At 46.3% G+C, this 25538-nt stretch overlaps 1 protein-coding gene across 3 annotated transcripts in view; it reads left to right on the top strand.

The window, feature by feature from the left end:
* The window catches only part of Ptprg (protein tyrosine phosphatase receptor type G), a 672889-nt gene that overhangs the window by 503640 nt on the left and 143711 nt on the right, over positions 1–25538 (top strand). For all 3 annotated transcript variants that reach the window (XM_050161098.1, XM_050161099.1, XM_050161100.1), the window contains one exon: positions 17279–17345. In XM_050161098.1, the coding sequence (XP_050017055.1) occupies positions 17279–17345 (67 nt within the window). The remainder of the gene's footprint in view (positions 1–17278; positions 17346–25538) is intronic.

Raw genomic sequence — 25538 nt, forward strand, 5'->3', positions numbered from 1 at the left:
TGCTGTGTCTCCTCTTGTCCAGAGCCTGTGCGAACTGCCTACAATGGGCAGGCTTTTCTATCTTAGCTAACCATCCAGATAATTCCCTCTTCAACATGCTGACAGGACAACGTGATCTAGAAAATTCCTCAGTTGAAACTCTAGGTGCTGTCAAGTTGATAGTTTAGACTAACCACTAAAATACATACTCGCCAAATGTGCAAAAGTATTAAAATACACTATCAGATTTGATATTTATGTACCTGTATCAGCATTTACATGTGAAATAGTTTTAACATTTAACATAACATTCCTTTATCTCAGATTTATTTCTCGGTATGTCTGTATGTATATGTCCGTGTGAGTGTGTGTGTCTGCATATGTCTGTGTGAGTATGTGGAGAGGCTGGAAACATATCAGATCTCTTGGAGCTGAGGTACAGACACTTTGAGCTGTTTGGTGTAGGTGCTGGGATCCAAACTCCAGTCCTCATGATGAACAGCAATCTCTCTTAACCACTGACCCATCTCTCCAGTCCAAAAATAATTTGATATTGACATTTTCATATAATGTGTTTTTCAAAATGCAGATAACTTTTTTTAAGCTCTAAAATGAATCAGTCTTGGACAATGGCAATCTTAGGCAAAGGGTTTGCCATGAAAACAACAGAACAGACTGCGGTTTAATCCCAGTAATCCTTATGTTTTTATTTTTATTTTTTTTTAAAAATAGGCTAGGCATAGGGGTACACATTTATCACCCCATTTCTTGGAAAGCAGAGGCAGTAGGGTCCCTGAGGCTTACTGGATATCTAGCCTATCCAAATTGAGCATTTCCATGTCAAGTAAGAAGCCCTGTCTCCAAAGGCAAGGTGGGACAAGACATGGTAGCTCATGCCTTTAATCCCAGTACTCTGGAGGCAAAGGCAGGTGAGGATCTCTGTGAGTTTATTGCCAGCCTGGTTATATAATAAGTCCAGGACAGCCAGGGCTATGTAGCGCTCCTGTCTATAAAATAAACAGATGACCAAGGTGGGTGGTAACTGGTTAATAACTCCTAAGGTTAATCCCCTGAATACATGTGTGTACCCTCAAATCCACACAATAATTGTGCTTGTAGACATTTCAGGGAACATGAAAGTCTGTTAAAGAGAAAGTGGGATGCTCAATCCTGCCATAAAACATCTATTTCTGGTCTTTCTTCTGTCAAGTATTTTAAAGGATATTTATAAATATCCACATTACCTAAGTAGGGTGAAACTCAACTGTAAAGTAGTTTTTGCCCTAACAGAATGTCATGTTCATGTCCGGATATTAGCACGCCATTTTCCTTTATTTTTTTAGCTTCTTGATAGTGTGACTCTAAATGTTATTTATCATTATTTATTTAAGTAATAAGTGATCAGTATACTTCTATTTGTTTTTTTTTTCCTCTAATGAACAGCACAGAAGTAGGAGTGCTGCCTTGACGTTTGTGCCTTATTCGATTTCAAGGTTCCTTTTTTTTTCCTTTGTATTAATCCGTAGAAATGAATTTCAGTCAGAATCCTCCGTTTTAATTCTGAAGATACCTTGTACACATCGCAGTACACTGATCAGGTATGGCAGCAGCTGCTTGGTCGCTTGCATGGGCAGTTTTTAAGTTCAGGAGGATGTTGTTGTTGTTGCTCACAGGTTTTTGTGACAACATTACCTCATCCTCATTTCTACCTGTCACAGCCGGCATCCGTCACGGACCTCTCACTGTGCAAGTAACCGAAAAAGTCAGAACAGGAAAAGGAGTGCTAACCTCTAGACAGAGAAAGTTAATTTTTAAAGCGATCTTTCAAACTCAAATTACAGATGGTGATTTATACTCTTGGGCTGTTCTAGGGGCATAGCCTTGCTGACATGGGGTTTAACTGAATACTTTAATTGTATAGAGACACAGCCAGAGCTTATATAATAGATTCCCAAGGAATCCGTAAAATAGAGATTTCTTTTTTCAGGCTGCCATCATGCTAGTTTCTTCTCATAGCTTCTTACCTCCTGATTATTCTGAACCCTCATGGCCTGGCTTCCAACCAGCCAGCAGTGAAATCTCCCTCAGATTCCACTAGAGATGGAGTATAGAGTATCTAAAATTCATAGATAACCTTCCTCTCGCCTTATCTCTTGACATGAATGCAGATAACTAAAATTCTCAGGCAGAAAATGCCCTGTTTGCGGGGAGATGAAAGAGTTTCTCTGGTCCAGACGCTCAGCTAATTTGTGATCTTTGCTGTGCATCATCGTCTCCAAGAGACAGGGATGTAAGCAGGGGGGGAGTCTCCCTCCGAAGTTCCTTCTAAAAGAGGAAAAGAGCATGAACTGCACGCTTGATTTCTAGAGAGCTAAGCTCGAGATCATCATTAAGTTATGTTTACTATTTAGAATTTAATTAAATAAGAGGCACAGCACCGATTGATCTACAGCGTTTTCTAATGGTCGGAGAGAATGTTAAGGAGAATGGTTGTTCAAAATAACCATGGGCTCTCATACGCTGCGAGCCCATGCCTGTGTACATCACTGAATTGATTCCGCAGTACCAGAGAAAGGTGGGCCTTAGTCTGATGTCTGCCTTGCTTAGCAAGTCAAGCTTTCTGTATACTGAAAGCAGCTTTTCCAAGTATAATAACAGCCGGTGTGGTAAGGACCTTATTTTATAAATGGATTATTGTATCAGTTCTCATGACAGCCGTTAAGGGTATATTGTTGATATTTCCAAGTTAAGGGAATTAAGCCTTGAGGAGGTTAAGTGGTTTGTCTAGGCCAAATCAGGTCTTTGTTTTTTTACCATGATGGTCTTCCAGAGCCTGCAGTGATGAGGCAAATTGAGTCCTAGCGCTAGGCGCCATTGGATAAGGTACAAGTTGAGCATCTTTGCCGCATCTTCTTACCTTCTGCTCAGATTTCTTTTGCACGGCACTCAATAAATAGTAATCACGGTGTTTCTGTGTGGTGGGACTCTCTGCAGCACTCAAGTGCCTCTGCCTCCTAAGTGCTGGGATCAAAGGTTTGGACCTCCACACTGGTAAAACTAAAAGCCATTGTGTCTTCGAGTTGGTTCTTAGTAAAATTTCTTATTGCCACCCAACTTAAATCTGGTCATTTACCTGACCACCTCTAGAAGCGAACAGGCAATTACTTTAAAATGTATTTTCAGGTTCAGCAGATTCATTTCACAAGTCACTGAATCCAGCACACTCGGTCCTTGAGCGCTCCCTGGGTTGTAAATGCGCTCACCTGCTGGGAAGCACAGCATGGGAGCCCACGCCCCAAAGACTTTTGTTTTATTGGAACCTGATCCTGCAAAGATGGCTCAAAAGGCCCTTGCAGAGCTTTAATTTGTTTGAGAAGTCAGCAAAACATGCGACGTGTTTTTACAAAGGTAGCCTCTAAAATGATAAGGAGAGAATTGGAGGACTTAGAGGAGGGATATACCAGGATGCTAAGCAGCCGCTTCCGTGGGGTGAATTCTCTATACTGTCTGCACAGAAGGCCTGCACTTCACAAACCGCAGAAGGCAAATTCCCTCCATTCTCTATGCAGTCTCTCTGCACCACTTGGATCATTCTGAAGAGCAGTTTTAGGTATTGGAGATATTCCGGATGCTCCCGGGATGCTCGCGAATAGGCACAGAGTACTATAACCTGTACAGCTTCTATCTCAGGGTTGGGAGACTCCTTCTGTGATAGTCAAACCCTTTGGAATGACCATCAGTCAGTCCTTCCTCGAAGAAGTTTGGAACTGGGGAAGCACTGCGATTCCTGCTGCAGGGCATCATAGAAATCAAACAGATTCGGCCTTGACTGATCTGTTAATGCTGCATCTGTCAGGATTTATGGCACTGTTGGTAATACTCAGGCTTTAAAGCTCGTGAGAGGCAAAACAATCTTCCTTTTCTGGACTGGGGATGTGGCTCAGTTGGTAGAATGCTCATACAGAATGCCGGAGGCCCCAGGCTCAAACCCCAGGACTGCATACAAAGTTATAGTATGCACGGGGCATGGGGTTCAGAAGTTCAAGGTTTTTCTCCACTGCGAGTGGCATTCCAGGCCAGCCTGTAAACACGACTCTGTCTTTAACAGCTGGAGTTGGGGAGAAGGGATATGCATAATCTTCTCTTTCAGGTTTTGGGTTTTGTTTGGTTTTTGCTTTTGCTCCAAAGCCCTAGCTCCAGCCCCAGGTCCATGCAAACAGTGCTTTGTCGTTGCTGTGTCTTTGCCCTGCTGATTTTCCCGGGCTGGGCAAGAATGATTCCAGCAGACAGTATGCATGAGAACCTTGTCCGTTATTCAGGATTGAGGGTATTGAAAGAACAGATGCAAAAGCCCAGCAGATGTGCAGATTTGGATTGAGGCAGAAGGCCTTGTTAGTGGCCTGTCTCACGGCTGTGTCAAAAATGCCTGAGCAAACAACTTTAGGAAGGAGACGTCTCCTTCTCGCAGTGTGGTTGGAGAGGTTTCGGTCCATGATCTTTGGCTCCATTGATGTTGGGCCTGTGGTGAAGGCAGAGTTACAAAGTGATGGGGGAATTTGGAAGAGAAGCTCACCTAAAGGCAGACAGGGAGTGGGGGTGCTACAGGAAGGGATCGAGGGATGCCAGCCCCTGAGTATCAACCCAGGGGCCTACCTCGTCCACCTCCCGATAGCCTACTCGGTTTTAAATCCACAAGTTCCTCATTGGATGAGAGCCCAAACTTTTTAATTGCCTCTGGAAAGGCAATTGCACACATGCCTAGAGGTATTTTTTTCATCTCACCTCTGAGTTGGCAGTGAAGGTTAGACATCACAGTCACCTAGGCTGGAGTCAGAAGAGAGGAGCTGGAGACAATACAAGCTGGATTCAGGATGTGCTCAGTGGGCAGCATCAGCATTGGAAGCATCATCAAGAACGGGAGGAGTGAACATTCCACCCAGGTTCGCAGACTTGATTCCCTCGGTGAAAAGCTGCTGAAGTTCTCTTGAAGGTCAAGATTTAAGGCAGTAGTGATAGAATTGTAACCAACTCACTTTTTCTCCAGAGAGAGATGGGGGGGGGGAGGAGAGAGAGAGAGAGAGAGAGAGAGAGAGAGAGAGAGAGAGAGAGAGAGAGAGAGAGGTTGAAGAGCATACCCAGACTTCAAATCTGCATCTACCAACCTAGTTTCAAAATTTCTGCACTTGGGCACAGATAGATCATTCAGTAAAGTGCAAGCTTAAGGACCTGAGTTCAAATCCGTTAACACCCATGCCAGCATCCAGGCGTGATGGGGCACAGCACCCGTGTCAGCGTCCAGGCGTGATGGTGGTGTAGTATAGCCCCAGTACTGGAAGGCAGAGCCAGAAAGTTCCCTGGGACTTGCCAACCAGTCCATCCGGTCTAGCCAGTAGCAAGCACTAAGGCTTAGTTAAGAGATCTTATCTCAGAAACAGGACAAATAGCAATTGGGGAAGACCCTTGATGTCAGCTCTTGGCATGCATGAACACATTTCCAACATAAACATATATAAAATTAATTAATTTAAAACGTCTTTGCACCTACCCACTAACATACCCAACCAGCTGTTTTAATGGCCTTGTTGCGTTGAGCTAAGGAGATCCATCTGCGTTTGTCCTAAATCATTTCTGCTTCTTAGACTCTTGTCAATGATAGTTTTATAAATGTTATGGGGTCCCTCCCTCCCCAACCAATGGAAATAATGCTAAATCTAGAACACTGGAGTCCTAGTGCCTGAGCGAGTGACTTTATGCTCTGTGGAGAAACTCTTATTATTTTCTCCGAGGAGAGAGAGTTGCCCCAGCGAGGCAGTGATAGCGGGAACGAACTTTCTGTTTTTCCGTTTCGTTCTGTTACAAATGGCATGTTCTATCAATCAGAGCCTGCTGGGAAAGATTTTGTCTTTCCTTGTTGCAGTTTAATTTTACCCTCTGCTGAACTCAGGTACCTTTTAAGTGCAAAGCTGAGTTCTCATTCATCTGAGTCCTCTCCAAGGTGGCTCTAGACTCATTTACGGGACCACTTGTGAGACAGGAATTGGTCTAATTAGTGGGTTTAGCTCTGTTTACCCACATAGATGATCTAATTGTAATGTCCAAGGCACTGCTCAGCTGATGCTCTTGCATCAGGTACCGCGACAGATTTATTGGTGGTCCTGATGCTGTTGTCACCGTGTGTGAATGAAGTGCACCGTCTAGATGTGTGAACAGGTTTATTTCGAAAGACGGCGGCAGGGAGCTTGTGTCTCTCTTTTAGTGGCGGGCAGCAAGCCCTTCATGTGGGAGAACTGTGCGAAATAGGGGGTGGCCTATGAGGTATTGCTGAGGGGAGTGAATTGATACTTAATCCATCTTCAGAGACTCCATTAATGGCGCCATCATTCAGTCCCGAAAGGCAGCCGGAGTAGAAATACCCTCTGCGAAAGAGTGCCGCGGTACATAATGAGCTCCGCTTGGTTGCCGGGATTCTGAGCAGCTGTTCCTGCTGCTGCTCCGTGCCCTGTGCTATGCCCCGGGACACCTTTCGTGATGATGGCCTCAAATTCCATGCTGCAACCCGTGGCTTTCCTAATGTTTGGTTAAACATAAAAGCTGCTGAAATGTCTTCGTCTCAGAATTGATTATTGATGCTTAATTGCTCTGCCTGGTGACCCTTTTCATTATGGCTGCCCCGTTTCCCCAACCTGAACCTGAGGTATAACAACTGCATTGCTCTACCCCAGTGCCAGCAGCTGAGGTCTGCACAGGGGCAAGAGCTAAGCCAGAGGGACGGAAACTACCAAGCCCCTTTTAGCCAGTTGGAGTCACCGCGTCAGGAAGATGACAGGGTGAGAAAAAGAGCCCGCTTGTGCCCTCCGAGACAGAACTGGATCGTCAGCACTGGAAGCAGAGTGTCATCATGCATTCACTGTCGCATCCTGGTTAGCACTCGAGTTGTGGCATATGGCTGTCTGTCTCAGCGTAACGCATCGTGAGTCTGCCAGCTTAAACACAGCACACAATCATCGTCCGTGTTCTGGGTTTTCTGGGTCAAGGTATTTCCCTGGTCCCGTTGACAGCCATGGCTGGGGCTCACCTGGAACTTCACTTTAAAAATGGTCCACTTCCAGGCTTGCTGAGGTTGTTGGTCAAGGTCACACCTTCAGGAGAACTTAACTTCTCTCCTAACCAGTGGCCAAAGGTTACCTGCCATTCCTTGTGATAGTGGTTTCTCCGACAAGACTATTAAGAAAGATCTGATGTCGGCCATCGAAATGAAGGTTGTTAGGGGCTTGAGAGGTGGCTCAGTGGTTGGGAGCACTGGCTGTTCTTCCAGAGGTCCTGAGTTCAATTCCCAGCAACCACATGGTGACTCAAAGACATCTGTAAGGAGATTTGTCACCCTCTTCTGGCCTGTAGGCATACATGCAGACAGAATACTGTATACTGTATACATACCTACATACGGTTAGGTTCTTTTATAATCACAGCAGAGAAGGGGCCACATTGCTTTGCTTCATGCTGCTGTATCAGTGAAAGTCACTCTATGGCCCAGGGTACTTGGGATAAGCATTCCGGGAGGCCTTCTAGAAACATCCTAGCCCAGCCTTCCACGGTTCTTCAGTACAGACTTGCTAAATGAATAAGGTTACATGTAATTAGATTAAGAGCACCGGTCACTTACCTGTCACCTCGTCATACGGCTACAAGTACAAGCCAGTCTTTTGACGTTGTTATACAGCATTGACATCTACAAAATTCATATTTGAGAACTTTGCACAGGTGTCTTGGTCAGGATCTCTGTTGCTGTGAAGAGACGCCATGATCACGGCAACTCTTATAAAGGCAGACGTTTCGTTGAGCTGGCTTACAGTTCAGAGGTTTAGTCCCATTACCATTATGGTGAGACATGGTGGCTTGCAGGCAGACCTGGTGCTGGAGAAGGAAGTGCACGTTGATCTCAGGCAGCACCTTGGGTGTAGCTTGGGTGTAGGAGACCTCAAAGTCAGCCCCCATAGTGACATACTTACTCCAGTAAGGTCACACCTAGTGATAGTGCTACTCCCTATGTGCTCATGGGGGCCAGTTACATTCCAACTCCCACAGCAGGTTTTTGTTTTGTTTTGTTTTGTTGTTTTAAATCATGAGACCAGAGAGATGGCTCAGTGGATAGGGGGCTTGGAGAAGCAGAATTATGACACCCAGTAGCCTCATAAAAAGGCAGACATGGTTGTGCTTGCTTGGAACCTGAGCACTGTGGAAACTTGAGACAGGAGGATCTCCGGGACTTTCTGAACACTGGCCTTACTGAAAAATGTCAAATCCCAGGTTCAGCGAGAGACCATGAAGGGGCAGAGAACAAGAGAGGCTGCAGGAAGTCACCCAATGTCCTACATCTTCTTACGTGCACACAAAAGGTGCAGACACCAGCACACACACCACCACAGAACCGGCAAACATCATAAGTACACCACAGCATTTTTAAAACACCAACAAAAATCTATAAGATTTTATTTGGCAATTTTATATCAGGCCACATTCATAGCTATCCTGGGTTTCGTGCAGCCTTCAGGCCATGATTCACCGCCCCAAGTCATGTCATTTTAATATTTCATTTGCTTTCCTTTTTTTCCCAACCAGTGCTGAAGGCATCACACTCAAGGCATTCTGGGCAAATGCTGTCCCAGTAAGCTACCCCCGAGGCCCCACTTAAATATTTTACACATGCCACCTCTCAGCTGTTTACCTATTCTTCCCGACTTCCTAATAGAAGCAGTGGCATTCTCTGCTGCTAGAAAAGGATTTTCTGCTGCCATGGGGATCTGTCTGGCAACCTTTTGATCCGGTATGCCTTGTTTCTTGTATTTCTCTTGCTGCATACATGGCGGGGATTTACATCAGTTTCTACACAGCCCTTTCTGGATCCTCTCTGTCTTTTGTGAATCGAGTGCCTGGAGCAGCTTTTGGCTCGGAGGGAATGAAAAAGCTGAGGTGAGAGTTCACATCGAATGTGTTTCTTGTTGAAGTCTCTCTGTGCTGGGAAACGGCTGGCCCCGCTTTCTCTCCTAAGCTTTTGCGGTTGTCCAGGTTTGCGGTCCATGGCGGGAGCATTACCAAGGGAGAGTAGGGACTGTTCAGCTTGCCACACAGAACAGAGAGAAACATCTGGCCAGCTGTAGAGGTTGAAACACGCTGCTCTTCCGCCCCAGGCTCCCGCAGATCACACACATTTCCCTCTCCTTTTTAATCCAAAGGTCACAACAGTATCACTGTGAGACAGTGAACATTGCAGCTTAAGACTCTAGGGTGAGCTTTATGGGTTTGGGATTTTGTGTGTGCGCTCTATTCCAAGAGCCTACTCTCCTTGGAAAAGGCTAGCTTGGATGGGACAGGCAGTTTTGGAACCGTATCATCGGCTGGTGGGAGACACATTGAAAGACACGGGACAAAAGCCCACGTGGCCCTGTGATGGTACTGTTTGCCAACTGCCTACCCTGTCCTCAGCCTCCTCCGCTTTCATGGCTTTGCTTGGCCTTGAGGTGAACTGGAAGCCAAAGAAAAGGACTTGACCACCACACTCAAGACCCTGATACCCATGAATGTGGGACGTGGCCTATGTGGACAGAAAAAGCAAGACTGTCTTGGCACAGTCTAATTGGGCAGATTGGTGGCTTTTGGTGGAGATGACTAACTCCTGAATTAACTAGTAACCCTTAAGAATATTAGCTAACTGTAATTAAGCCATGTCAGGGCCTGAGCTCTGTCAGGCAGACAGGAGTTTGTACCCTGCTGGCGCGCATCTCTTTTCATGCCAATCCTTACCGGGAGCTGCCGCATAGCGACTTTTCATCTGCTTGGCTGCTAGTCCTCGAGGTCTGTCTGTCAAGTGCTGGAGGCGAGATGATAACCAAGGGCTAGATCCTTCCCCTCAGACGAGGGCGCTCTGTTCCCTGCGGCTGTGGTGACACTTTGCATAGAAGCTGTTAGGTTAGGCTGAAAGGCTAATACTGGAGTGTGCGTTGTATGCAGACATGTTTGCTGTATTTATACCTGTATAAGGATTCACGTGGCTGTGTGGGTGTTCAGCTCTTTTGTTCTCCGCCTTCTTCTCTCAAAGCAGGGTCTCTCACAGAGCCTGAAGCTAGGCTGCTAGCCTGCAAACCCCACTGATCTCCTGTCCCTATCCACCACAGTGCTGGGGTTAGGTGCACACAACTATGCCTCGCTTTTGTTACATCCCTGGACCTGAACTTAGGTCTTTATCTTCATAAGTGAGCGCTCTTACCAGTTGAGCTACCTCCCCAGCCCTTGACCTTAGGAGCAGGAAGCTACTCTTAGATTCTCCTGGAGACTGTAGTGTGCCTTTTAAGAAAGGTCCTACAGCCTTGCTGTACACCACTCCCCCCGTCCCCATGCCTGTGCCTTGCCTGTTGCTGAGCCTTGTCCCCATTTTCCTCCATGATTTCCTTGTGAGGTGGGGTGCTAACCGCTTCCGCCCCTCTGTATCCCGCCTTTCACGATCCTGTTAACAACAGGGACAGCCAGCGGAGAAGAATGTGTTGAGATGACAGGAGGACAGACAGACACCTGATCATCCATTGCTGAGACTTTAGAGTCCCAATAAGAGACTGGGGAAAGGAAGGGTGGTTAGAATGTCGCTTAGCGGGGACTGAGTTAGTGGGCGTAGGCACATTGCCTAATCTACAGGGCCTGGGAAGACCGCTCCGTGGGTAAGATAGCTTGCTTTTATAGTCAGAGCCTGAGTTCAGACCCCTGGCACCCACATAAAAACTCACGGACAGCCACGCCCACCCATAAGCCCAGCACTGGAGGGCAGAGATGGAAGCATTGCCAGGACTTGCTGGCTACTATCTATCCTTGTTAATTTTCTTTGGTTGTACGGCCAGACAGGCCGTGACCAAAGCAACTTGGGGAGGAAAGGGTTTATTTGACCAGTCACAGACCACCACTGAGGCAAGAACAATAGCCAAAGCCTTGGAGGAATGCTGTTTCTTGGCTTGCTCAGCTTGCTTGCGTAAACAATCCAAGACTACCTCCCCCAGGGGTGGCAGCACCCCAGGGATTAGACCCTCCCATATCAATCATTAATCAAGAAAACACCCCTACAAATTTGTCTCTGATAGAGACATTTCCTAGTTGAGGTTCCCTCTTCTAGTAGACCCTGGCTTGTATCTGGTTGGCAAAACAAAAACAAACAAATGGGAACACACACACACACACACACACACACACACACACGAGTTTAATGTTAATAGCAGAAAGTAGTCACTCTTAGCTGCAGGTAAGGACTCTGTGAAATGCAGTCTTGGGGAAGAGGCCAAGGTGAAAACAGTTGGTACCAGGACGCTCCTAACAGCAAGAAGGAAAGAAACTGCAGTCTCCTTGCTGTGTGGCTCTTAGGTGAGGGAAATTGAAGGGAAGGAGACTGATGTGAAATTGGACCTCATGGGAAGCGCTTGTCCCCTTTCTGATCAGGTGTGTTAGCCTCTGAATGCACAGTTACCTGCTAGCCCTCGGGCTGGTTGGATCGTTACTGCAGTTCAGGAAGGCTGTACAGAATTTCTACTGTACACTCTCCCCTCGCCCCCCTGTCCCTCCCCCACCCTGCAGCTCTGGTTCATGGGATAGCTCTGCCCTCTGCAAACGTAAATCTTTTTTCCCAGGAGGGTGGTTGTTGCCGGATAGGAGGTTTGTGGTAGGAAAGTAGCAGCTGCCGATGTCGGATTTGGGGCAAGGAAGTTGTCTTGGCCATCCTACCTACCAGATGGCCCGGACCTGATAGATTGACAATTATTAGAATCTGAGACAAGGGCCAAATGGCACAGGGTTCGGGAAAAGGCAATAGGAGCCTCTTTGAATGCGGCACACATGTTCTGCTGGGACTGCTCCACGTCTGTTTTATTTTGCTCCAAGATAGGGATAGGCACAGCCCGTCCTGGAGTGCCTGGATGATGAGCATAGATGGACAGACGACTGGGAGCCTGGGGCTGCTAATTTGGTGGTCGTACAAACCTAAGTGGTTAGTGACCACGTGCAAAGGAAATTGGTGGCTTAGATTTCAGAAGCTCGTGCCTGAAGTTAATCTCTGTCCCAAAGTCCATCCGTGTCAGCTTCCTGTATTGGCAATGTCTCCATGTATTGTTATATCTAAAGGCAACCGGAAGGCGTTGACTCAGAACCCTCTGTCCTGTTTGTGTGTCATCCATTTGAAGATGACTATGGCTACAAAGCTGCTCAGAATTGGAAGTGCCAGGAGCTAACGTTTTCAGTTCAAGTGCAAACTGTGTGTTTGCAGCGGGGGGCGGGGGGGGGGTGTCTTCCAACCCCCACCCCCATCACTTTTAAGCTCCTTTGTGGAAGTTCTGGCTTCTCTGTGTTACCATGCAATTTCTTTGATCTTAAAGTGGAAGGAAGCAAGTTTCAAGAGCCAGGAAACCTCCTTGTGTGGCTCTAAAAGGAGCGGCATATTACAAAATCGAGTAGATGTCGAGCAAAACGTGGATCTTTCGAAATTTAACTCGAAGTGGTTTTACTGACACACAGAGATGCTTGGGGTAGGACCTATGCTGTTGGGTGTTCATTGAAACGTGAGAGCTTCGGATGGATTGTTGTTCAGTAGGACCCGCCCCAGGCAGACACTGTCCATGCTGAACCCGAGGCTATGCGCTTTCTGCTTCTGGTCCCTGTTGTAAGGATGTGGACATGGAAGCTGTGAGGGTTTAAGACTGATTCAGAGCCCCGTTTTCTCACCCTCTCTCTCACTTGGCCTCCTTCTAGCTGGAACGGGAACCAGAATGTAAACACGGGTCGCTAAAACAGCCTTGTTCGCTGCCATTGTGTTAAAAAAGCTGCCCACGTTGCTCAGCTGATATCCACAATTTTGTTTAAGTAGCAAATTGATTGAAACAGTCAGTGGAAGGGATTATTTCAGTGAGGGCTTTGCCTTCCTGGAACAAATCCACTTATTAGCATGCGGTTTAGATTCCCCACCCATGGACTGGAGAATGAGCTCGGTATTATTAGGCAGTTTCTTTGACTAACCAACAGCTCCATTTCCTTCGCCTTATCCTCGCCTGTCTTCTCGGCGGCAACTGAAGAGGCCATATAGAGACTTGCGATCGTGGGTTTCTCTGAATCCAGGGTCAGGCCTTTGAGCTGAGACGAGACCAGGTCTGAGTGGTGAACTCGGAGGTGCTGTAATCAGAAGTGAACAGAAATGGAGCTTGGATTAGTTTGCCTGGTTATTTCCCACTTGTATGTTATCAGTGGGTGTCAGTCACGGAGGATTAGGAGCACCTCCTCTGAGCCTTCACACCATCAGACAGGACTAAATGCACCGAGGGGCCCCTGACTGTAAGACATCCCTCCTCATCTCGGGATGGAGCATCATGGTACAGTAATCCCCCTTAGCTACAAGGGCAGCATTCCAAGCAAACGCTGCAGCCTGAAGGTCATACCAGACCTAACACAGTTATATTTCTTTTTACCCATGCAAACCTACAGTAAAGTTCAACGGGCAGATTAATTAATTATTGATTAGTATACACAGTAAGAAATTAACAATATCTAATTAGAAAGTAAACATGGACATTCATGCCTGTCATTTCTTTACTTGGGAAGTAAAGGCAAAAGGGTCAGGAGTTCAAAGTCATCCTTAGCCACATTGCAAGTTCAAGGCAAGCATGGGCTACATGAGACCTTATTGCAAAATGAACAAGCAAACAAAAATAATAGAATAATTGTAGCAATATACTATAATAAAATTGCTGGCATTTGGGGTCATTGGTGAGTAAAAGAAGGGCTCCTTGAACATAAGCAATAATGACTACAGGGCATCTGATCTGAAAGCTAAGAGGAGAGAACTAAGGGACCAACGAGAAGGAAACTGATCCCGTGTGGGCACACAGGGCAGAGGGCTCACTTACGGTCTAGACATCAGAAGATTCCATCCCCAACCCAGAACAGTGTTCACTTTCAAACATAGGAATTATTTATCTCTCCTTTGGGGTTCCTCTCCTCCTTGCTTACTTGCTTTTTGAGACAGAGTCTTATATCCCAGGCTTTCTTTGGACTCCCTTTGTAGCTGAGGATAACTTGAACTGAGCCTCTTGCCTCCATTTCTTAGTGCTGGGGTTAGAGACGGGCACCGTCACCCCACCCTGATAGGACTTTGCCTGTCTAATCTGTTCAGACCATAGTTGACGATAAAAAAAAGGAAATACAAACGGTGAAACTTCGCCTACTGTTTCTAGAACGTTGCCACCATAGGCAGCAGGAGGGTGGCATAATTTTGAAGGGTCGAGGCAGCTGAATTGGTCTGGTAAGGAGTCTTGTTTAGAAAACTGCAGAACACAGCATACAACATAAGCAACACGCAATGGCAGAGAAAATTATCAGAGCCATTCCTCCCATTTCAGCCCCTGCGCAGTCGCAGAAGCTCCCTTATGTGCAGTTGGCTCTGTTGAAAGAAAAATGAGCCCGGTTGGTTGAAATCACAACCATCCGATTATTCCGACATTCTGTGCATTATTGGCTCGCCGGCTCTGCTTGGAGGAGCTCCAGCTCTGTGTGGGTTACAGATGTTGAGCAGTGGCCACATGGCTTCACGTGGACTTGCTCACCTCTTGGTAGCTGGCGAACTAGAAGGCCTTCAGCTGGAATTGCCCATGTTCCCCTCTTGCTTCATTTGAGTCTGTGATAGGCAAGTTTGGGGTTCTCCACATGGTGGCTTATGGTCCCAGTGCTGAAAGAGCATCTGCCTTTGTCACTTTCACCAGATGAAGCTCTGGCAAACCCCAGCTCCGGAAGAGTATGTGGCAAGGAGGGGAAGGGTTCTGTGGCCATCTTACCGTCTCTCCCCACAGACTTTTAGAGTTTAGATAATTAGACTCACGTGAACATTTCCACTCCCCCGAGTTACCCTCTTGCCGCATAACAAAATACAAGAGATAGCTGGCTTAAGAAAGATTGATTTTGATTCATATCGTGTGTTCCAGTCCATGGTTGATTGCCCCCCCCCTTTGGCCATTAAATAGGGAATGTGTAGTACTGCTAACCTCATCACTCAGCAAGCCTCCAGGGATGGTCCCCAATGACTAAGAACCTCCCAACTAGTCCATCACTCCTAAAGGTTCCACCACCTTCCCATAGCATCCCCTGAAAGGCAAAACCTTAAACCTACAGGTAGAGGGCACTCACCACAACACCCTTCTACTTCCGGCCTCCAGACAGGGCTTTTCCTCCAGGCTCTTACTCTGTTCCAGGATTTTGAAATGTGACACACTCACTGGTGAGATTCTCTTCGCCTGCATGTAATCTTAAATTGTGATTCTTTTGGGGGCCATATTCTAAATTTTTGATCAGTTACTTGATATGATGGATATACAGTATTTCTTCAAATATAATTTCGATTTGGTACATCTTATGGATATTTGCCGTATGTTGGCTTTTTAAGAATGTTTTATACTTTAATCACTGCCTAGCCCTGGTCTGGGCTCCCTTTCTGACATGAGCTCAGTCATGGCAACTTTTAGGATTTTACCTGTGTGTTCTAGCACTGTGAGTCTCCTAACACTACATCCATGTATGTTTCCTTCCTTCCTTCCTTCCTTCCTTCCTTCCTTCCTTCCTTCCTTCCTTCCCTCCCTCCCTCCCTCCCTCCCTCCCTCCCTCCCTTCCTTCTTCACTCCCTCCTTCCTTTCTTTTTTTCTTCCTTCCTTCCTCTGTAGTGTTTACAGTGTAGGGGTGACTTTCTCATTATGTTACATTACTAGTCTATAAAGATCATCCTGCATCATGGCCCCTGTGTTCTGAAGGTGGGGTATAATGTGGGGCTCTAGACTTTGAGCCCTTCAGCACACCGCTGGCCTCTAACATCTGGTAATGCTTCTTTGTACGGTATAATTGTGAGCATCACTGATATCTAACAGCATCCTAGTCTTTCCCAGATAGATGTCAGGGGCTCTCTAGAATCCCGTACCACTCCCCTCCACCCACTGTAGTTGTGACAAATCAGAAATGTCTTGGGAATGATCACATGTTCCCTTAGCGGGGCAGAGGTGTCCCAGTTTACTGTTTTGAGCCACTGCAGTATCCTGGAGATGCTGGAGCAAAAAGAGAAAGAAATGTGTGAAGTGTGGATTAGTCTCCAAGAGAGCAAGACAGAAACAGCAGCTCAACAGCGATGGGGGCATCTGCCTAAGCTGGAAGTGGTGTGTGTCCTTTGTAGTCCCGAGAAAACTCAGCATAGGGCTGGCTTTGGATTCCTCTGCGTTAACTTGAAACAGCAAATTGGGTCTTGCTGCACATTGAAAGGTTCATCAATATCTCAACTTCATTATGTGAGAAGTGGATTAATAGGAAATGCAGTCCCTGAAGGGGAAAAATGCAGGAACTATGCTAACCGCAGATAATGGATTTTGAAAAGCTCCTTATTTTTAGGAGTGAAAAAGAACATACATAGGAGTAGAAATGATGTATCATGACACATCCTATACCTACCATTCAAGTCCTAAATGATTGACTCAAGGCCAGTCTTCCATCTCCCCACTGTCCAGTTGGTACCCACTCCTGGATTGTTTTAAAAGCACACTTCAGACATGGTTCTGCTTCATTGAATCATTCCTTGTACATATCTAAGAGAAAATAGCTAAAATTATAACTAGCATACTAGGGATATTTTCATCTACAAAAGGCATTAATATACTAAGCAGTATCTAAAACTTGAAGGAATGAGCCAGTGGGGCCACGGACCATGAGGCTCGGTCTGGAGTAGCATCGATTCTAGAAGGAAGATGAAGGCAGACACATTATCTTTCTACCATCCTGCTTTGATGCTTCTTACGAATGCCCACAGAGAACAGGGGTTTTCCCAGAGAACTGGGGTCTTTGCAGAGGAGAATGAGCTGGCAGGGAACTGGACCATTTTCTAAGGAGCAGGGAAAACGCAATCAGCAGGGGGCAGTGACTGCTGGGCCCATGATGGATTGTTCTCTGATACCTTTCGGTGACTTTTGTTCAACCGACTGGGAGCAGTAACTTTTTAAGGCTTTGCTACAGAGGTGGTATGTCTCTCCTGTTATAATGTATTCTGAGAAGTTTCTTTGTTGTGATTTAGACTTTCCTCACTTAATTTTACTGTGTTGTAAATCTCCGGCATTTGGTGAGCACCGTGGAATATGTGAGACCAGAACAGCTCACTGGGTGCATCCATTTCCTGCTTCTCTTTAGAAGATTAAACTGAGGCCGTTGTAGCTGATGCCAGGACAGATTTAACCAATCATGTTTCCTTTACATGTAGGTCAGTCCGAGGGACAATTCCGCACTGGATCCTATTATCCACGGGTTGAAGGGCGTCGTCCATCATGGTGAGTAAACTTCCTTTAGCTGGAAAGTGAAGGGCTGGAATCTTCACCTAAAGGACTCAGGTTATCTTGCAGAGGACGGAGGTTGATGTCACTCCTTGCCCTCTGCTGTGCAAGGGCTTTAGAGCCATTATCTTACGAGTAAAGAACGCCCACATTTATAACCTGCACAGTTATAACCGGCCTGGCTTCACAGCGAACCATTTGTTTCCCCTCAGGTATTTCTGTGAATGCCCATATTGTAAATCAGAGTGCTCGAAGATATACGATTCTCGGGTGGTGTTATATCTGCCATTTGTCTCCTTACTCTTCTCAAACTATCCCGTTTTCAAGTTCCTTGCCACTGGTGAATATTTTTGATCTGCCTCTCAGATTTAAGAGGGGAAATACAAGTAGCCAGGACAAGCCTTTGAGCTTCAGTCTGGGACCCAGCACCTTGTAGCTGCTGGCAAGGAAAGGGCAGGGCTGGCGCGCTCTGCAGCAGACATCATACCCTCAGGCACAGACCTGGGAGAGGAAGGAAGATGAATGAGTTCTGTCTCTTCCAGCTGGTTTTATTGGCGGAATTTCCCTGCAACTATATTCTCAGCCATGCATCATTACCTGTGGCACGGAGATGCTCCTGTAGCAGAAGCACCCTAGCTTGCAGGAAGGTGTTGAGTCTGGAGCTCCTGTAATGATTTGTAAAGTTTTAACAGTCTAATTAGAATTCCAAAGACATTGACAAAAATAGCCCTAGTCGCCATAGTAAATCTCCCTCCGTTCCTTCCACCGTGATGAAATGTCTTCACACCTTTTGAGAGGATTGTCTTCCGACGTGAGCCAACTCTGGAGAGCTTAGCAGATACCTCTTCCCGGGAAACTAAACTTGTTATCAGAGTCCGATTAAACTGGATTGAGCATTAATTGTTCTGTTCAGTCAGGCAGCAGGTAACAAGAATAAACCAAGCGAAAACAGCAAAGCAGAGAGCCAGGCCATAGCTCAGTCGGTGCCATGCCTGCCTTACAAGCCTGAGGATCTCTCTGCATGCAGATCCCCAACATGCACATTAAAAGCCAAGCTCGGCAGCATATCTCGTAACTCCAGTGCTGGGGTGGCGTGTGTGCAGAGACAAGAGAACCCTGGATCTCACTGGTAGACCAGCCAGCCCCGCCTAGCCCAGGAGAGACCCTGCCTCAAAATTTAGCGTGGAAGGAGAGCAAGGAAAACGCCCGCCTCTGCCATCTGCCCTCCACATGCACCTCACGTGAATCGTCACATACTCATCTGCCACACACACATTAAAGACACATACATGGACAAAGAAAGAAGGAATGTATGACGACCCCATGGCAGCATCCCACGGAGCTTTTTCACTTGAAGAAGCTTGCATTGTTCCCTTCCGGATCTATGTTAATAAAGGCACGCCTCCTGTTCTGGGAATCAGACCCAGGGTCCCACTGTTAGTAAAACTCCCCCATTGAGCTGTCTGCACTCATCTCATCTGTGAGGACTCTTTCCTCAGCATCTGGATTGCCTTCCCCAAACCCCACTTTCTGCCATTTCCTTGGGCATGAGTTATTCAGGGAAGTTGCAGACAATTTGCCACAGGAACACCCTGTCTGACCGAGGGACACAGTGATCCCAGGTTCCACCCTGCTCTCGGACAGGAAAGAGCTACACACAGTGTTTGCCTCCAATTGAAGTTCACCTCCCTCGAGTCAAAACCAAGATGCAACCGTGGCTGGGACATAGATGGAGGCAGCCCTCGCCAACTCTTAGGAGAGGAAGAGAGGCACTGCCCTTCTCTTCCTGGAGTCTTCGCAAAAGTCTCCTTTGAAGTCCTCTCTTGCGTGCTGACCGAGGGTGTCTCCATTGTGTGCTTGCTAGTCTCCGTTCAGATCTTGCCTGTCAGATGACTCGTCCCTACCCACCGCCATCCCTCTCGGTCATATCGTCCAGGTTTCTTTCCCAAGCATTTGTGGAGCATCGTTTTTGCTTATACAATACCTCCTCAGGGGTGAGCCTCAGGAAAGGTAGAAAGATGACATATCACACTGGGCTGACACTAGCTGCCCGATAAATCACAACTAAATGTTTAAAGTCACGTAAAGGAACACACATTCCAGGGAAATATTATTGTGTAAGAATAGAATGCAAAGGGGAAGCGGCGAAGTAAAGACCACTGAGGCTCGGCTCTGATTGAGAAGAGAATCGAGATACGCACGGGGTCGGGGGAAGGGGTCAGAAGAGTATGCCGTTCTCCCGGAAGGGAATAGGCATCTTGAGGAGTTGAAAAGAGCGCTTGTTGAAGCTGAGAGGTGTTTTTGGTTGAAGGTCCTGTGAGGGATTCGTGCGATCTGCTGATTTGAGGGAGCGTAAATAATTGTGCTCTTCACAGCTTCTCTGGCTGGGGAGAGGTGATACAGATGTGTGATTGTGTGATGTGCGGAAGGGATCAGTGTGGCTCTCTGAAGCGGCCTCTCCATCTTGACCTCTGGGGGGTTGCATCTTAGAAAGTTAACTTCGTAGGAGCTGGCTATTTTTTTGTTGTTTAGCCAGAGGAGTCTTCTGTGTTCCTTCAGCTGAGATGCAATTATCTGGTCTTGGCTGCGCCGTGTGCTTGGCACATAATCGCAGGGGTGCTCTGTGAATCAGATGCCAAGGTGGGGTTTTAACTAAAAGAGAGATTTCCCAAGGGGGAAGATGACCTGGGAAAAAGAAAAAGGAGGGGAGATGTGGTTGGTAAGAGCGTTCATTCGCAGAGCAGAGAGAAAAGCCTGAAGCAGCCAGAGGCTCGAAAAATTCTTGGTCAGGACATCAGAGAACCCCAGAGCCAAGGCTGCCCCTGCAGGGAGCCCTGCATAGGATGGTTAGGGACCTGGGACTCCCCGCTGCGTGTGTTCATTGACTGGATCAGCATGGTGGGAGTACTCCGTGAAGACACAGAAAATCTAGGAGGCGTGACCTCACCTCAGCTTGTCTCTGGGAGGAGTGTTCCAGGACCACTCTCACAGACAGTGTGAAGTGCCTCAGTTTCCTTCCAAAGGTAGACAGTTGATCCCCTCTCAGTGGCCTTTCTACTTGCTTATCCTCTCCTAAAATGTTCAGTTCTTCCTGTAGTGATTGACACCACTGGACTAGATGGGCGCTCATGGGAGGGGCTTCTAGGTAAGCAGGAAGTGGCCTGAAGAGTAGCCAGTTTCACTCAGACTTGGGAATGTGGAGGTGTCAAGTCTAAGGCCTAAGGGAATGCTGAGCAAGAGATGCTCTAGGCTGGGAACAAGCTCCAGATTCAGCACTGTGATTTTTCTCCTGTGCTGCAGGGATCAACTCTAGAAGCTTATGGGCCACGGGAAGTACTGTTTCTTACGTGTCCCTTCCTGATGTCACAGTGCAGGGTGCATGGGCAGCCATGTAGGAATGCTGGCATGTAAACTCATTTTACATAACAACTTAACAGCTCAATGATAAGAAATGTGCATTTAGTTCCATGCTAAAAGTATGGATTTTTCCTAAACTTGGGGGTATACATATTTTATTGACTCTTTAACTAGCCACCGAAACAGATGTCACCACTTTCTTGTATATATTTTACACACACTATCAAAATTTATGGATGCACTGTTTCGTCTCTCTTACTACCAAAATATTCCACTTTTCTATTCCTTTCTTTTTCTCCTCCTCTTCTTGTTCTTCTTCATCTTCCTCCTCATCCTCCATTTTTATTTATTTTTTTGACAGGGTCTCACTATGTATCTTTGGCTGACCTAGAACTCAATATATAGAGCAGGCTGATGTAAAGATGCCTGCCTCTGCATCTCCAGTGCTGGGTTAAAAGCATGTGCCATGGTGCCCAGCTGCTTTTATTTCTGAATGGAAGCTTGCTAATGCTAATTTCTTACTGAGCCTTGTTTGCTTGTCTCTCCTTTCCAAACTCTCCTAACCCTGCCATCACTTTGTTCTGTCTCTCTGTCTCTCTGTCTCTCTCTCTCTCTCTCTCTCTCTCTCTCTCTCTCTCTCTAGGATTTATTTATTTATTATATATACAGTATTCTGCCTACACACCCAAAAGAGGGCACCAGATCTCATTACAGATGGTTGTGAGCCACCATGTGGTTGCTGGGAATTGAACTCAGGACCTCTGGAAGAGCAGCCAGTGCTCTTAACCTCTGAGCCATCTCTCAAGCTTTTGCTCTTCCTTTTTCATGTGTGATGATCTGCTTCTGTGCCCCATAAACGTGAGGATGGTTAGGAACAGCATCTGCCCCGTGCAGCAAAGCTTCGCACTGGCCGTTTTCTGAGTAGCTGATGTATCTGATGTTCTCTGTTGCTCCCTCGCTGGATCCTTCCAAGGAAGCTGTCTGTGAAAGGACAAGTTCTGATCATCGGGAGCACACTTCTAGAATGCTCCTTCCAGATGAGGCTCTGGCAAGCTTTCCTTGTCAGCGGAAGTTATGGGTGGGACAAGATGCAAACATGTCTCTCAGGAGAGCTTCGAACGACCTGTCAAAAAAGACAACACTGTGACAGACTTTCTTGGGGGGGGGACTACAATACTCAGGAGTGCTCACGCCAGAAAGAGAGCCTGTGACAGGCCAGGGTAACAGCTGTGCAGTGCAGTGCTCACTTTGGTGAACAGCTAACTCTAAAGCAGTTTTGTTTTCAAAGGGCCAGTTCCAATATGGGTGAAGATTCCTGAAAGCTGCAACCCCGATCTCGCTGTGTGCACCATGCGGGCAGCTCCACTGCCCCAGCACCCAAGCATACCCATCTTTCTGGGTTTGACTTGTCTGGGTCACCAGCCCCAGCCACTGGCACCCCTTTCATACTGTTAATAGCTGCCCAAGTTTTTGTGTTCCTTCCCCCTCCCCTGGAAGGGGAGTTGCTGTCATTCAGAGGCACATGCCATACAACACTTGGGCATTTCCTGCCTTGTGCTTCTCCTTCGTTCCCCCTTGCCCTGGGAGACATCTTCTGTGGACAGAGTCCTGTGATGGCTGGAGTCATTCCAAACCCCACACAGAAAGTGGAGTGAGCAAGTCAAATTGTGTATGGTAACAGCCCCCAGCCAAGGCTTGCCACTGGCGGTAAGAGCAGGTGCCAGCACATTCGGTCTCTTTACACATCGAACCCTGACTCAACAACTGCCGTTTCCCCAATAAATAATGAACTATAATCCTAGACATGCCCAGACTTGGCGAGCTTCTGAAGCAGCAGATAGATTGTGATCTCATGGCTGGAAGAGCCCCTTCAAAAAGCCGTGTTGTTCAGATGCCTCACTCTCTGATCTGGCAGTCTCACGCTTAAGTGTATACACCAAAGTGTAGCCACGCAAAAGACTTGTAACCGTTTTGTTCTTAATAGCCACAGATTAGACATACTGAGTGTTCACCAGTGCGAGCATACATACCAGCCGTGGTATATTCAATTGTAGCCCGTTACGTAGGGCAATTAAAAAAAATGGTGACATACCATCCTACACAAAGGGACAGACACTGCTTGGCCACGTTTATATTAAGCTCAAGAACAAACCATTACTCTAGGGTGATGCAAGTCAGAATGGGAAGGTGAGTTGGAGGGGCAGCTCAGAGGGTTTTCCTTGGATTTAAAAATGCTCTTTGTTAGCTCTTTATATGGGTATGCCCAGCATTTTGAAAATGAGACATGATGTTGTCACACGTGAGTTCATACCTGAGAATCACACCACTGAGTTTACAAAAGCAAATTACCAAAAACTTACATAATTTCTGAAGTGAGTTTACGCTTTTGTGTTGATCCTTATTCACACCTGTTTGAACACACCTCACAGAGGGTGACTGTATAGTTACAATACAGTTTCACCTGTTGATCCATATTCACACCTGTGTTTGGACACACCCCACAGGGGTGATTACATAGTTACAATTCAGTTTCTCCTGTTGATTTGTATATTGGACTCTTTCTGAGTTAAAGAGTAGCTCATGTGTTTGATACACTAATGTTTCAAATATGTGCCCTCTATAAAACTTGAAGCATCAACAACACAACAGAACCCCCATCAGCCTGCGTGGATAGTCTGATGTGTAAACTGCCCAGAGTATTGGGTGCTAGTTACGGTATGAATGCCCAGGACTTTTCTACGTGGTAATAAGTCAGCACAGTCAGTCTGGAAAACCACTGCAAGGAGAAACTCAGAGATATGCCTGGCAGGAGATGAGTGTTTGTGGCATTGCTTCTTCTGATTACCCAAAGGCAGAAAAACCTCCAAGCCCATTCATTCGCAGGTTAGGTTGAGACATCTTAGCATGATACAGTTAGACATTTGCCACAGTGAAACAATGAAAAGGAGCGGGGGACCACACAGCAGCATGGCGTATTTGAGAACCAGGAAGATTTCCATGGTGAGACCGAAGGGAAGGCAACATAGTGATTATTTCGAAATCAAAGATGTTGCCACTGCTTGGGATGAATAGGAGAGTGATTGTGTCCTGAGAGTTGAGTGGAGGCAACACACAGGAGTTGTTTTAGGGGGATTGGCTTTTGGTTCTGCACATCTTCCTGTTATGTTTGCAGTCAAAGCAGGCAGTGATTTGAATTCAACAGTGGGAGATTCAGAGACCTCACAGCAAGCCGAATGACAGCCATGTTTCTCAAACCTTTGTGCCCTAACAACCCTTGACAGGCTGTTTCTTCTTTATGTTGATGGGTTAGAGAACTGTGTCTGCCTCAGGATCTTAGCATTAAGAAGTAACTTTTGATGCTAGTATCTACTCTGTTCCTGGGCTTTAGGAAAAGAAAAAGCAACAAAGAAGGCAGGTGACTGTCTAAAGAAAAGCTGCTCGCTTCTGTGTTGCTGTGTGGTCATTCGACACTCAGGAAAGGTCAAACTAGCCCAACAGGCACCATGGATTCTACTGAAATCCCTCTGACATTCAACTGTTTAATCCCCATGCCACAGAGACACGTGAAGCGGCCTTTGCTGGGAAGTTGGTCTAGGGTCACTCCTTGAAAAGTGACACAGATGTTACATCCTGTTTCTTCCAAGCTGTTGCCACTCCTTGTCACTGTGTGTCCCCATCTGCGGGTTTCAATCTTAACAAAGCCCCACCAAATAGTTTCTTTCAAAGGAGCAAGTTAAAAAGTATTCAAAGGACTCTGCTATGTTGCTCTGTCTCCATCACTGTTATGATTATGGCTCATACCTTAAAAAAAAAAAGTCTTGAGATCACTGCCTGGGGCAAATGCATGAATGAAAACATCTGCACAAATTCTAGGAAGGAAGACTTGTGGGGTAGGGAAGATGATTAGGACATAAATAGACACCTATGTCATCATCCCATATGACATCACAGAGATGAGCTGGCTTAGTTTGAGATGTCTTGCTTATTTTGTACCCATGAGCTTTAAGCATCTTTGGTGAGTCCATTCCTCCTTCCACAATGGAGTCCCTAAGACACACTAGTCAAGACACCGAAGTCAAAGGGAAAACATGGTTCGTGCATGTGGAACCGTTTTCTGATCATTCAGAAGTTTCCTTTCTGTACTTGCGGTCTGGTGCTCCAGAGACTGGCATTTCAATTGCCTGTACAGTTGCTTCCTATGTCCAAATATTCAAGTGTGTGTTCTTACTTTCCACGTGAAGTTTGACCCTAAGATCAAGCAGACATGGAGATGATTACAGAAACACGTGTCAGTTCAGGCTGTCCTGGATTTGGATTCTGATTCTCTAGCTTAGAAGCTGTGTGATCCTGTGCAAATGGCTGTGTCTCTCATTAATATTTCCATATTAGAAAATGGGGATAATATTGAGGCTGAGAAGACACGGGGAATGTTGCCTGCTGTGTGCCCACAGCACTCTAGATTAAGGCTCAAGAAACTATCTGTAAACTACTAAATCAAGCCTCCTGCTTGCTCGTTCAGAGTTTGATTGAGACACACAAATCTTGGCCCGCTGCTTGTCAATGTAAATAAAGTTTTATTGCGCAGCTGTACTCATTTGTTCACGTATTATCTGTGGCTACTTTTGTCATACAGACAGTACTTGTCACTAGCAGTGCATTAAGTCTTACAGAACTTTAAATATTTGCTCTCTGGCTCTTCTCAGAAAAAGTTTGCCAGCCTCATCTCAGAGGAAGCTGGAGTTTTGTGTGCTTTCTTCTTTTTTTTTTTTTTTTTTTTTTTTTTTTTTTTTTTTTTTTGGTTTTTTTTTTTTTTTTTTTTTTTTTTTTTTTTAA

Source organism: Alexandromys fortis, unplaced genomic scaffold, assembly GCF_014885135.2.
Source record: "Alexandromys fortis isolate MF-2015 unplaced genomic scaffold, M_Fortis_MF-2015_v1.1 scaffold_123, whole genome shotgun sequence".
Taxonomy (NCBI): Eukaryota; Metazoa; Chordata; class Mammalia; order Rodentia; family Cricetidae; genus Alexandromys; species Alexandromys fortis.